Source organism: Corythoichthys intestinalis, chromosome 2 (genome assembly GCF_030265065.1).
Source record: "Corythoichthys intestinalis isolate RoL2023-P3 chromosome 2, ASM3026506v1, whole genome shotgun sequence".
NCBI lineage: Eukaryota > Metazoa > Chordata > Actinopteri > Syngnathiformes > Syngnathidae > Corythoichthys > Corythoichthys intestinalis.
The window spans coordinates 73,436,285-73,449,996 of record NC_080396.1 but is presented as its reverse complement, the minus strand read 5'-3'; the positions used below and the strand labels follow the sequence as shown (position 1 = coordinate 73,449,996).

The 13,712-nt window shown below is 43.5% G+C and overlaps 1 protein-coding gene across 4 annotated transcripts in view; it reads right to left on the bottom strand.

Moving 5' to 3' along the window:
- The window catches only part of nol4la (nucleolar protein 4-like a), a 93,072-nt gene that overhangs the window by 29,347 nt on the left and 50,013 nt on the right, over positions 1-13,712 (bottom strand). For 3 of the 4 annotated variants that reach the window (XM_057827681.1, XM_057827690.1, XM_057827703.1), the window contains exons 4-6: positions 7,614-7,723; positions 4,621-4,753; positions 3,255-3,520 (exon numbers count right to left, since the gene is read on the bottom strand). In XM_057827681.1, the coding sequence (XP_057683664.1) occupies positions 3,255-3,520; positions 4,621-4,753; positions 7,614-7,723 (509 nt within the window). The remainder of the gene's footprint in view (positions 1-3,254; positions 3,521-4,620; positions 4,754-7,613; positions 7,724-13,712) is intronic. The other variant, XM_057827696.1, reaches the window with a different exon arrangement.

Below are 13,712 nucleotides of genomic sequence, written 5' to 3'. Positions count from 1 at the left end.
CCTTTAAAGAAGAGGTATATTAAAAATAAAGTAAAAATAAAATCCGCCAGCAGCAGCAGCAGCCACTGTATGTAATGTAAAAAGATGTCAATGTTGTGAAGGTGGTGAACACGACACTTAATTTTGCTGCTGAAATGAGGAAATAATGAAGATGAAGAATGATGAAGATATAATGCATGACATTAATCTGTGTGAATTTCTCGACTCGAGGAGGAAGCTGCTTTGAGAGAAATATCCTCCTGCATGTATTTTGTAGTGTTAGCGTCAAAGGAAGTGACCGAAAATCAACAGGAAATGACGTGAAATGGCCCAATACCCCAAAATCAACAGGATGTGACCCGTAAATGCCCTTAAATCAACAGGAAGTGATAAGTAAATGCCCCAAAAGGAAAAGGCCAAAAACCAACAGGAAATGACTTGATATGCCCCAAAATTAACTCATTGGCTGTCACAGAGGGCCATAAACGTCCAATCCGTTGAAGTGGGAGGGACGACAGGAATAAACTCCATTCCATTCCAATTCACAGCAAGTGTGAAAGTTGTGTAAGCCAATACAGATTTATTTTGCAATAATTATTTAGCCTATCAATTAATTAGGTTAATGTTGTTGAGAAATGTAGCCCTGACCCCCGTTCACCCAATCTGTTTGGGCTTATTAATGTACCATCCCGAGCAAAAAGTGTATATGCAGGTTATGCTGTTATATCGTCCCTCCCAATTTTGAGACCAAACCCTTTAGACGAGACTCACTAACATCATCTGCTACCGTGGTGACCCCGACCCTTGCCTCGCTGAAGTCTCCAAGGCATTTTAAGAAAATTAAACGATATGGCGGACTTTAGCTTTCTCAAGCTAGCGATGTTTAGGGAGTTTTCTGCGGAGGCGTGTGGTTCGCGTGTGTAGAGGCGCAGTTCAGTGGCGCCGTCAGGGCGTGGCCAGGGGTGCCCCCCCCCCCCCCCCCCATAAATTTGTAGGCCACCCAACTGGCCACCCCGCTTGCCAGTATATCGTTAGATTGTTGTAGCATCAGTTATGCATTTCATCCCAAATGCAAATCTGCCAGAATCTGCTTTTCCCCAGTAATTATTTTGTTTTGTTAAATGTGCACCTTATGCCTACTATATCCATAACATAATAAAACAGAATTGTTGTGGAACTCAAAATGTTGACTGGACAGTTATGGACTATGCACATTAAATCATTAGTAACATCAAATATTACACAATACAACACAGTATATCAGTAGCCGTGTCCTTAAGTCTTTCTGATAGTTTTCCCCTGACCTTTTTACTGCAATAATATAATGAAAACCTGAAATTATGGCTTTTAGTTTTGGTGTGCCACCGCAAGATTTTAAGTGGCCCCATCTAGCCACCCCTATGAAAAATTTCTGGAGGCGCCACTGGCGCAATTCACCCTCCATGGTATTTCAGACGATACCATGAGCTTCTACCACGTGGTAGCTGCACTAGGGTACTCAACGGCGGTCAAAGCTTAGTTCTTTGTGCTATTTCCACTGAAGGAGGACAAATATCCGGCATTCAAGTTGCACCTCCTCAGGCTCTTTGAACCGTCGTGCACTTTGATGGCTTCAAAGGCTCCCGAGGTTCCCGCCGATGATGGCGGCGTTTCCACCCCGGTTCCTCGCAGTCGTACTTCCGTCCCAGTCCTCGTGTAGCCAAAGCTAGCTCCGGCTCGCCAACCGCTGTGCCCATTTCTGGCCCACTTGAAGCCGCCGCACTCGTTTCCGGCTTTCTCGTTGACGCCGCGTCTGCTCTTGGTCTTCCTGACAACGTCAATCCTGTGCCCGCGTCTCTGGCCTCCGCTGACGTCGCTCCAGCGCCTCCAGAAGTCTCCGAGGTCGCTCCTCTGCCAGCGCCTGCGAACACCGCCGCCAGCCTTTCTCCTGTTTCGCCGCTTCTAGACGACAAGGACGTTGCTTCGGCTCCGGTTTTGTTGCTTGCCTCACTCCTGCTTCGATCGGTCGACTTGGTTCATTCCGCCAGTCGCCCTTGTCTCCGGACTCGACTGGGTATGACTGCAAGAGGTGCTTCTCGACCTCGTCTCCAGCCACGGCTGGCCAACGCATGCTGCCTTTCTGGTCGCAAGCCTGCCGTCCTGGACGTCCGCCCGTTTGTCCTGCTTGGTCATCCAATGCTTGGCATCACAGACGTTCTCCCGATCGTCCCATTCGGTCGTCTTCCACCTGACACATCTGGCGTCCACCTGATCGTTCCATTCAGTCCGTTGGCGTCCTGTGTGGGTGAATTCTGGGGGGGCCTGTGTAGTGACACTACATCCTCCGTACATAATTCACCCATGGAACTAATGTGGGGGATGTTGTGTTCCGTAGGGGAACTCTTTGTCACGCGTTTCCAGCAGAGAGACGAGAGACACGAGCGGTCGAACAAGAGACACGAACTGAACTCAAGGAGCGACGAGAATCACCAACATCATCTGGTACAATGTGACGCTAAATCTGAAAAGGGGTTTACCTGCCAAAGCAACCACTAAAATTTCTCCAGAAATATTTTAGTCTTGAAACACGTCCAGTGTTTTTATTGTTTGGAAGTTAAAGATATTCAATTTAGCAACTTTAAATTGAATTATTTTTAGGGCTGCAGCTATCAATTATTTTAGTAGTATCTTAATCGATGAACTAGATAGTTCGAATAATCGAGTAATCAGATAAGGAACATGAAAAATTAAAATACCTGAGCTGAGCCTCAAAAAGTCTAAAAAAAAATTCTTTAAATGAGGCTCTATGTACAACAAAAGAACAATTGGCTAACTTACATAGCAAAAGTCCGCTAGCTTAAATGCTATAAAAATGCTACCATTTTTTAAATAATGCTCTTAACACCGGGTTCAGACACTTATAAACTAAATAACGAATGCATTTTAAATAATTAGCTCAAACCTTGGTTTACGTTGGTCTTAACAGGAAGCAGTTGGATTCAGCCATGTGAAATGAGGCAGACCAGAGGGCAGTGTATCCACCCTAATCAATAAAACTAAATGCAAACACTTTCAAAATAAACCATTAAAACACCACTTTAGTTAAACGTATACTTGAAGCAACAAAATTTAATTTGAATTTTTTTTTCTATTTGAATACTCGATCTAATCGATTAATCGTTGAAGCACTAATTGTTTTTTTTTTTTTTTTAAAGAAAAAGAAAACAGTAAATTGGATTTTCAGGAGAAAAAACAAATAGAAGCGATGAAATTTGATTGCAAGGAAGCAGCTTTACCTTGGCATATTGACTTTTGAGTGGGTATTTCCTGCCAGGCTCTGCCGGGAAGGAGTTGGAAGGTGGCGGCGACGAAGAGCCAGAGCCGACTTGCGGCCGTCGTTCGCTTGGGTTTAGCAACCGCCGCTCGTCCGAGGCGCCGCTGAAGTCCAGGGGGACGGCCGAGCCGTTCTCGCTCGGCTCCCCATACGTGGCGCCGCCGTCAGGGGGCCATGCGATCCCGTTGCCACCGCCGCCGCCGCTGCTCTCTGAAGATACCTCATCTGCTGCCCAGGAAAAGACTCAGTCAAATACTATACATTCCCTCGCAGTTTTGTTTTCGTCACCAATGACGATAACAAAAATATTTCGTCGACGAACAATTATTTTCATGAAGATGACGTCACGATGACGAGCTAAAAACGTGGTTTGGGAGTAGGGTGACCACCTGTCCGGTTTTAGGACAGACACTCAGCCATTTCAGTAATGTGTCCAGCTTCCGGCACAACACATTAGCCGGGCGCTATTTGTCCGACTTTTAAAAAAAAAAAAGGGTTGCAATTCAGTTTATGTGACACAATTCAGCGGCAGCCCCACGGTTGTCACAATTAGTATGTGATTGGCCAAGATTGGCTTCGGTTAAAAACATCCTATATCATTGGTTCAATAAAATGTAAACAAAGCTTCACGTGTGGCTATCTGACGACATCATTTCCTCGCCAAGATTTTACAACAGTGCTAGCAAACGTGCCAAAACTGCGGAAAATCTTTTAACACTGAATGGACGAAAGAGCACGAAAAGTCCAGTCCAGACTCGTTCCACGGTTTCTGCACGCTTTGTCGGTGTGATGTGGACTTGAGCAGCGGGGGGAAAAATAGCTGTAGAACGTCACGCGTAGAGCGTGAAAAATAAAAGAATGAGGCGAGCAGCAGGTGAGGGGATATTGAAAACATTTTTTGGAGAACCCTCATCGCTTCTGGATAACACAATAACTGCAGCTGAACTTTGTAAAGTTGTTCATCTTATAAAGGGTTTACTTGTTTTGAGCAGTTCAATGCTCACATGGTTTTTACACAAAAAAAATATTGTTCATAAGAATTTTGTTTGATACAAATGTTCCTTGTTAATACCATTGTTCTGCCAAAGTATCCTACACTGGCTTGTGCATATGTTGTTCTTTGTGTGTACATGTGCTCTTAAACCGCTCTTCGCTTCTCGCGCCAAAATAAAAGTCAACATTATTTAAAAAAAATAAAATAAAATAAAAAATACTGGAGACTCCGGCGTCGTAAAGTCAAAATCACGGAAGTCGGGTACGTCGTAACCCCGGGACTACCTGAATATGACAAAAAGTTCGAAGATGATATGTAGAGAGCTGACTCTCACCGTCTTCTTCCTTGACGGCGGGCGGCGGGTCGTTGGGAGGAGCAGGTTCATCCGCCACTGCCACCGGCCGCCGGGATGCCGCCCACACTGGCTCGGCGCCGTCAGTGTCCTCGCTGCTGACCGACGAGTCGTCCTGGAAGTGTGTGAAAACTTTGTAACATACAGTGGTATGAAACAGTCGCTGAACCTTTTGGAATTTCTCACACTTCTGCATAAAATCACCATCACATGTGGTCTGATCTTTGTCAAAATCACACAGATGAAAAAACAGTGTTTGCTTTCGCTAAAACCACCCAAACATTTATAGGTTTTCATATCTTAATGAGGATAGTATGCAAACAATGACAGAAGGGGTGGGGGGGTAAGTAAGTGAACCATCTCATTTAATATTTTGTGCCCCCATCCTCTTCGGAAGCAATAGCTTCAACAAGACGCTTCCTGTAGCTGCAGATCAGTCTGGCATCAATCAGGACTAATCTTGGCCCCATTCTTCTCAATAAAACTGCTGTAGTTCAGTCAGATTCCTGGGATGTCTGGCATGAATTGCTATCTTTAGGTCATGCCACAGCATCTCAATGGGGTTCAAGTCTGGACTTTGACTTGGCCACTCCAGAACGTGTCTTGTTGCAGCATCCATCCTCTTTTTAGCTTTAACTGTTTGACAGACGGCCACAGGTTTTCCTGTAAAACATTCTGATAAACTTCTTAATTCATTCTTCCATTAACGGCAATGTCCAGGCCCCAAGGCAGCGAAACAACCCCAAACCAGGATGCTCCCTCCACCATGCTTCACAGTGGGGATGAGGTGTTGATGTTGGTAAGCTGTTCCATTTTCCCCCCACACATGACGTTGTGTGCTACTCCCAAACAATTCAACGTTGGTTTCATCAGTCCACAAAATATTTTGCCAAAACTTCTGTGGAGTGTCCATGTGCATTTTTGGGAACATTAAACAAACAACAATGTTTTTCTTTTAGACAGCAATGGCTTCCTCCATGGAGTCCTCCCATGAACACCATTCTTGGCCATAGTTTTACATATAGTTGATGTGTGCACACGGATATTGGACTGTGCCCGTGATTTCAGTAAGTCTTTAGCAGACACTCTAGGGTTGTTTTTTACCTCTCTGAGTATTCTGCGCTGAACTCTTGGAGTCATCTTTGGTGGACGGCCAGTCCTTGGGAGAGAAGCAACAGCGCCAACCTCTCTCCATTTGTAGACAACATCTCTGACTGTCAATTGATGAACATCCACTTTTAGAGATGGTTTTGTATCCTTATACAAATCAACAATCCTTGATCGCAGGTCAGACAGCTCTTTTGACCGAGCCATGATGCATCAAGACAATGCTTACCCGGTGTGTGTTTTATAGTGGGCATGGCGACTTTAAACCACTCATCAGTGATTGGGCACACACCTGACTTAAATTGTTGGGTAACAATTGGTTTGAATTGCTCTTTAAGTCTCCTTAAGCAGAGGGTTGACTTAACTATTTTTCCCCCTTCTGTCATTGTTTGCATGCTATCCTCATTAAAATATGAAAATCTATAAGTGTTTGGGTGGCTTTAGTTAAAGCAGACACTGTTTTTCATCGGTGTGATTTTGACACAAATCAGATCACATTTGATGGTGATTTTATACAGAAATGTGAGAAATTACAAAAGGTCAGATACTTTCTCATACCACTGTACCTTTTTGATACATTAACCAAGGGCGTAGGTTTGCATAGGGACGGTAGGGACATAACACTACCAACTTTTCAGAATGCTTAAATTGTCCCCACCTACTTTTAAGCAACCTTATTTACAATACATAATGACTTCAGTTATATAGGTTATTTAGATTGTCTTGTAAGAATTGAATTGACTCTACCATTATTGAATGATTTTTTTTTCATTATGTTCAGACTTATATTGACTCCTTTTGACTTGGTTAAAGTGTCGGTTCATTGAACCCCATTAAACACACGTTTGATTGTCTGATGACTTGACCCCGCCCCCACCCCAACACACACACACGCGCATACACAGCCCCGATACAGACAGCATGTCGACAACATGCCTCCTCCTCCGCAGAGGAAGGATATTAGAAGGTTTTTTTCAGCCAGCAGCAGCCATTGTAAGTAATGTAAGGAGAAGTCAAAGTTGTGTAAATGGGGAACACACCACTAATATTGCTATGGAAAGTCTGACCTAGGTCAGAGTTAGCATAACATTAAAGTGTGAACTTGCTAACCGGCAAAACTCGAGTAGCTGCTTAGAGGGACGTGTCCTCCTGTACGTGTTTTTTACTGTTAGCGTTAATTAAACTATGAGAAATGTTGTGATCCGAGGTTTACCCATCCTCCCCAATTTTCATTTTGATTTTATTTATGTGGTCTTAAAGCAGCCCAAAGTGGCTTTCATTTTTTGTTGAGTTTGGCTGTGCTTGTTGACAAAGCAGTAGTGTTCTACCTGAAGCAAGGCTCCATTTTTATCTATTTTTGTTATTCCCTGACTAAGGAGGTTTTTTTGTTGTTTTTTTGGTCATATTTATTCATTTAGACAGACAATGTTGAGTGGTCTTAAGACAAATGTTTATTTTTTGCATTCGTGGATAGTTAAGAGATTATTAACAAGTTTGTATTTATTGTGCATGTTATTATATTTTATGTTCAAATATTGCAATTTAAATTGGCTCATTAATTAGGTTCATATTCATGAGAAATGTAGCCCTGACCCCACTTCAATAATCTGTTTGGTCTTATTAATGGTCTCGTCCCCAGCAAAAAGTGTACATGCAGGTTATGCCGTAATATCATACCTACCAATATTAAACCCAAACCTACACCCTTGATATGTACCTTTTTGACACAATTTTTTAAAAATATAAAATGCAATCAGTGCAAAACCAGTCACAAGCGTACATGATGATTTTAAATATATATATATATATATATTAAGAAAAGAAATGATGGGGGGGGGGGGGGGGGCTTTTCTTTCCTTAGTTCCTACCCTTTCAGTGGCAGTCATGCACTGCAGCTTCATTTGCTTCAGGTAGGTGGCAGTCAAGGGCATGTTGTAGTCAATCAGGTCTGGCACCAGCGACGTCGGACGGTCATTTTCTGACAAAGCAAACATTCATTTTGACCACGTCTGATTATCAATGAAATGAAGTTGACGTCCAATCCATTTGAAGGAAAGGACACTTCAAATGGACGGGACATCTACTTGTTACATACTCATTTCAATTCACAGCACAAGGATGATTGGACGCCACATGATAGGACCTGTATCTTTTTTTTTTTTAATCTATTTGAAATAGATTGTCAATTTATGTTTTCATTTATTCTTTTCATCAAAAAATGTTAAACCTCTAAATAGAGTGCGATTCTTCCGAAATCTTATCATTGTCTTTATCCCTAACTAGAGGCAATAAACAATAAATATTCTAATGTTATGAATTAAAAAATACAATAATATTGTTCTGAAAAACAAAAAACAAGTCCATATTTTCTCATATACTTCAGTTTGATTAGAAGTCAATTGCTGTCAATAGCCATTTAATTTTTCATTATCAAAGTAAAATGAAAAGACCGTGTGTGCATTCTGGATGTGGTCCACTAGGGGGTGTCACTCTATCGCTTCCTCTCTCGAGTCTTTGTTCCATCACGTTGCCTCAATCTCTCCCTCATCATCATCTCATCATCGTCAAATCATTGCGATCACGTGATATTTTCCATTACTAATTATCAATTGTGTTTTAAAACATATGAAAAAATAATAATATGAATCATTAAAATGACTCATTCATTCATTCATCTTCCACGCAGATAATCGTCAGGAGTGTCGCGAGGGTGCGGGAGCCTATCCTATCCCAGCTAACTGTGGGTAAAAGGCAGGCTCATAGTCGGGTGGGCGGTGTAAACATTCCATTTATTGCCAGCCAATCAAAATTAACAATATTATTTGATATATTATTAATGGATGAATACAATTATAAATTTCAGCAATGTAAATAAAAACATTTCTGTGAAGTTGGCTCCCCATCAGACGCAAATTCATATCAAATGATGTCAATCGTTTGTGCTATGTTTGTGCTGCTATCGTTTTTCAGATATTTACAGTTTTTTGATACAGTGAAGAAAATAAGTATTTGTACACCCAGCTATTTTGCAAGTTCTCCCACTTAGAAATTATGGAGGGGTCTGAAATTTTCATCGTAGGTGCATGTCTACTGTGAGATAATCTAAAAAGAAAAATCCAGAAATCACAATGTATGATTTTTAAAAAATGGTTTATTTGTGTGATACAGCTGCAAATACGTATTTGAACACATGAGAAAAGGAGTTTTAAATGTTTGGTATAATAGCCTTTTTTTTGGAATTACAGAGGTCAAAGGTTTCCTGTAGTTTTTCACCAGGTGCGCATACACTGCAAGAGGGATCTTGGCTCACCCATCAGTCAGGTTTCTGGGGGGTTGTCCCTGAGTTTTAGCTCCCTCTAGAGGTTTTCTATTGGGTATTAATCTGGAGACTGGCTAGGCCATGCTAGAACCTTGTTATGCTTCTCACGGAGCCACTCCTTGGTTTTCCTGGCTGTGTGCTTCAGGTCGTTGTCATGTTGGAAGGCCCAGGCACGACCCATCTTCAGTGCTCTGACTGAAGGTAAGGAGGTTGGTTCCCAAAATCTCACAATACGTTACCCCAGTCATCCTCTTTAATACAATGCACTCGTCCTGTCCCATGTGCAGAAAAACACTCCCAAAGTATAATACTACCAGCCCCATGCTTCACATTACGGATGGTGTTCTTAGGATAGTATTCAACATTCTTCTTCCTCCAAACACAGTTAGTGGAATTATGACCATAAAGTTCTACTTTACTCTCATCTGACCACAAATCTTGCTCCTAAGGCTCCTCTGCGTCATTCAAATTGTCATAGGCAAACTCAAGACGGGCCTTGCAATGTGCTGGTTTAAGGAGGGTGAACCTTCCGTGCCATCCATGATTTCAAACCATAACATCTTAGTCTATTTACCAACAGTAACCTTGGAAATGGTGGTCCCACCTCTTTTCAGGTCATTGACCATCTCCTGTTGTTTAGTTCTGGGCTGATTCCTCAACTTTCTTAGGATCATTGAGACCCCACAAGGTGATATTTTACATGGGGCTCCACTCTGATTGAGATTGACCGTCATGTTTAGCTTCTTCCATTTTCTAATGATTGCTCCAATAGTGGACCTTTTTTCACCAAGTTGCTTGGCAATTGCTCTGTAGCCCTTTCAAGACTTTGCTCCGTAGCCCTTTCAAGCCCCTGTGGAGGTGAACAATTTTGTTTCTGGTGTCTTTGGACAGCTCTTTGGTCTGGACCATGTTACAATTTCAGTCTTACTGATTCTGTGGGGTGGACAGGTGTCGTTATGCTGCCATCGACCTCAAATAAGTGCATCTAAAAAAGGATAAAACATGGAGTGAAGGTGGACTTTTAATAGGCAGACTAACAGGTCTTTAAGGGTTAGAATTCTAGCTGATGACAGGTGTTCAAATACGTATTTGCAGCTGTATCATATACAGTGCCCTGCAAAAGTATTCGGCCCCTTGAATCTTGCAACCTTTCGCCACATTTCAGGCTTCAAACATAAAGATAAGAAATTTTAATTTTTTGTCAAGAATCAACAACAAGTGGGACACAATCGTGAAGTGGAACAACATTTATTGGATAATTTTAACTTTTTTAACAAATAAAAAACTGAAAAGTGGGGCGTGCAATATTATTCAGCCCCTTTACTTTCAGTGCAGCAAACTCACTCCAGAAGTTCAGTGAGGATCTCTGAATGATCCAATGTTGTCCTAAATGACCGATGATGATAAATAGAATCCACCTGTGTGTAATCAAGTCTCCGTATAAATGCACCTGCTCTGTGATAGTCTCAGGGTTCTGTTTAAAGTGCAGAGAGCATTATGAAAACCAAGGAACACACCAGGCAGGTCCGAGATACTGTTGTGGAGAAGTTTTAAAAAAAGATTTCCCAAGCTTTAAACATCTCAAGGAGCACAGTGCAAGCCATCATATTGAAATTGAAGGAGCATCAGACCACTGCAAATCTACCAAGACCCGGCCGTCCTTCCAAACTTTCTTCTCAAACAAGGAGAAAACTGATCAGAGATGCAGCCAAGAGGCCCATGATCACTCTGAATGAACTGCAGAGATCTACAGCTGAGGTGGGAGAGTCTGTCCATAGGACAACAATCAGTCGTACACCGCACAAATCTGGCCTTTATGGAAGAGTGGCAAGAAGAAAGCCATTTCTCAAAGATATCCATAAAAAGTCTCGTTTAAAGTTTGCCACAAGCCACCTGGGAGACACACCAAACATGTGGAAGAAGGTGCTCTGGTCAGATGAAACCAAAATTGAACTTTTTGGCCACAATGCAAAACGATATGTTTGGCGTAAAAGCAACACAGCTCATCACCCTGAACACACCATCCCCGCTGTCAAACATGGTGGTGGCAGCATCATGGTTTGGGCCTGCTTTTCTTCAGCAGGGACAGGGAAGATGGTTAAAATTGACGGGAAGATGGATGCAGCCAAATACAGGAACATTCTGGAAGAAAACCTGTTGGTATCTGCACAAGACCTGAGACTGGGACGGAGATTTATCTTCCAACAGGACAATGATCCAAAACATAAAGCCAAATCTACAATGGAATGGTTCAAAAATAAACGTATCCAGGTGTTAGAATGGCCAAGTCAAAGTCCAGACCTGAATCCAATCGAGAATCTGTGGAAAGAGCTGAAGACTGCTGTTCACAAACACTCTCCATCCAACCTCACTGAGCTCGAGCTGTTTTGCAAGGAAGAATGGGCAAGAATGTCAGTCTCTCGATGTGCAAAACTGATAGAAACATACCCCAAGCGACTTGCAGCTGTAATTGGAGCAAAAGGTGGCGCTACAAAGTATTAACGCAAGGGGGCCGAATAATATTGCACGCCCCACTTTTCAGTTTTTTATTCGTTAAAAAAGTTTAAATTATCCAATAAATTTTGTTCCACTTCACGATTGTGTCCCAGTTGTTGTTGATTCTTGACAAAAAAATTAAAATTTTATATCTTTATGTTTGAAGCCTGAAATGTGGCGAAAGGTTGCAAGGTTCAAGGGGGCCGAATACTTTTGCAAGGCACTGTAAATAAATTGTTTAAAATATCATGTAATGTGATTACTTTCATCTTGAATTATCTCTCTCACAGTGGACATGCACCAATGATGAAAATTTCAGACTCCTCCATGACATGGGAAAACTTGCAAAATAGCAGGGTGCTCCAACACTTATTTTCTTTACTGTAGGTCAGTCTGAGGTCAACCCCATTTTGATTAAAAATGGCTAAAAGTTGTGTCAATCATTTGTGCTGACTAGTTTTTTGTTTGTGCTGCAATGATTTTGTAGATATTATGCTTTTAATTTGTAGTGATGACATCATGGGCCCCTATCTAAGGTGGAACAGAACCACAATAGGGCCGTTTGTTTTTTGCTAGGTTTGTGCTGCTTTTATAGATGCTTGCATGCTTGTATAGATTGTTTTATAGATATTAATTTTGAGTGATGACTTCAATCGCAGCCCCCCCCCCCGTCGCGGCTGACGGAGCGTACCAACTCTCTCAATAACAGAGGGGTGTCCCAACAACAAGCGCAAACATCACCCCTACAGGTCCATTTTGCAGTAATTGGGGGTGCTGCAAGTGACGTCTTCACTCAAAATTAATATCTCAAGCCCCCCATTTACTGAAAAATTGACCTGAAGGAGTGATGTTTGCGCTAGTTGTTGGGACACCCCTCTGTCATTGAGAGAGTTGTTACTCTCCGTCAGCCATGGGAGTCAGGATGCGCAAAAGCCGCGGGTGACATCAACACTCGAAATTAATATCTCAATATCTCAAAAACGATCGCAGCACAAACGTAAATTTTTGCAGCACAAACCAGCACGAACGAAGCACAGACAATTGACACCATTTTTAGCCTTTTTTTTTTTTTTTTTTAAAAACCTGTCTCCTGTTCAGCTGTTTGACACAGAGAATGGAAGTCTAAATGCCCGGATTCTGAACAGTTTTAATGTTTCACATTGAGAGTCTGACATACTCCCATTGTGATCATTCAAAATACCTTTTTATTATGACAAAGCAGCGAACAGGAAGGGATTATGGGGGGACAGAAGAAAAGAAATACAAGAGAAGAAAGAAAAGAAACACATACACAAACAACAACAAGAAATACATTGAACATCTAAACTAGTTACTAATACGCTGGTGCTATCGTCAGCGAGATGTATTTCCGGTTTACACCATGTGGGGGCCTATTGGCCAGTGAAAGAGGAGAATGGGGGTGGGGGTGTCTATAAGACTATAAGCTAAGTGATTGAAAGGGGTAGAGTGTACACAAATCAGTTCTGTGATCTAGAACCCAGTAATCGTGTGAATCTCTTATGAGTGTAAGCCCGTTGGCGACCAACCCTACGCCGCCGCATCGCCAATCCCGGCACCGGAACCCCCAACCCGAGCATGCCCTACCACATCCAGCAGCACGCAAGCCCCACCGGGCGCGTGACAGCCACGCAGACGGGCGGAGAAACCGCGCGGGCGCCAACCCAGGGCCACGGCCCCCACCCAGCCAGCCCGGGGAGGGAGGGCGTTCGGGGGGTGGGGGGGCCATGCGCAGCCCATCCCTCCTCCCGCCGCCCAGCAAAGGAGCCATCGTCCCCCCCCCCGGGACCCAGGGTGGTCCCCCGGGCCACCCGCGCGCCCATCAACCGGCCTTCAGGGATGGCAGGAGGGGACGCATCACCAACCCCACGCCTACAACCCGGGCCACGAGCCACAGCCACAGCCCCCCAACCGGCACGGCACGCCACGGGACCCCCAGCGGTCCACCAAGCCCCAGGCAAGGCAGGGTCCCCCGCCGGTGCAGGCGACACCCCGCTGATACACCGGCGCCCAGCCAGCGACCCGCGACGGAGCGCAGGGCGGATGCCCAGCCAGAGAAGAGAGGGGAAGGCGGAGGCAGGAGAACGCCCAGGAACTGCCACGGGGCGATGCAAGATCGGAGACCCGACCCCCC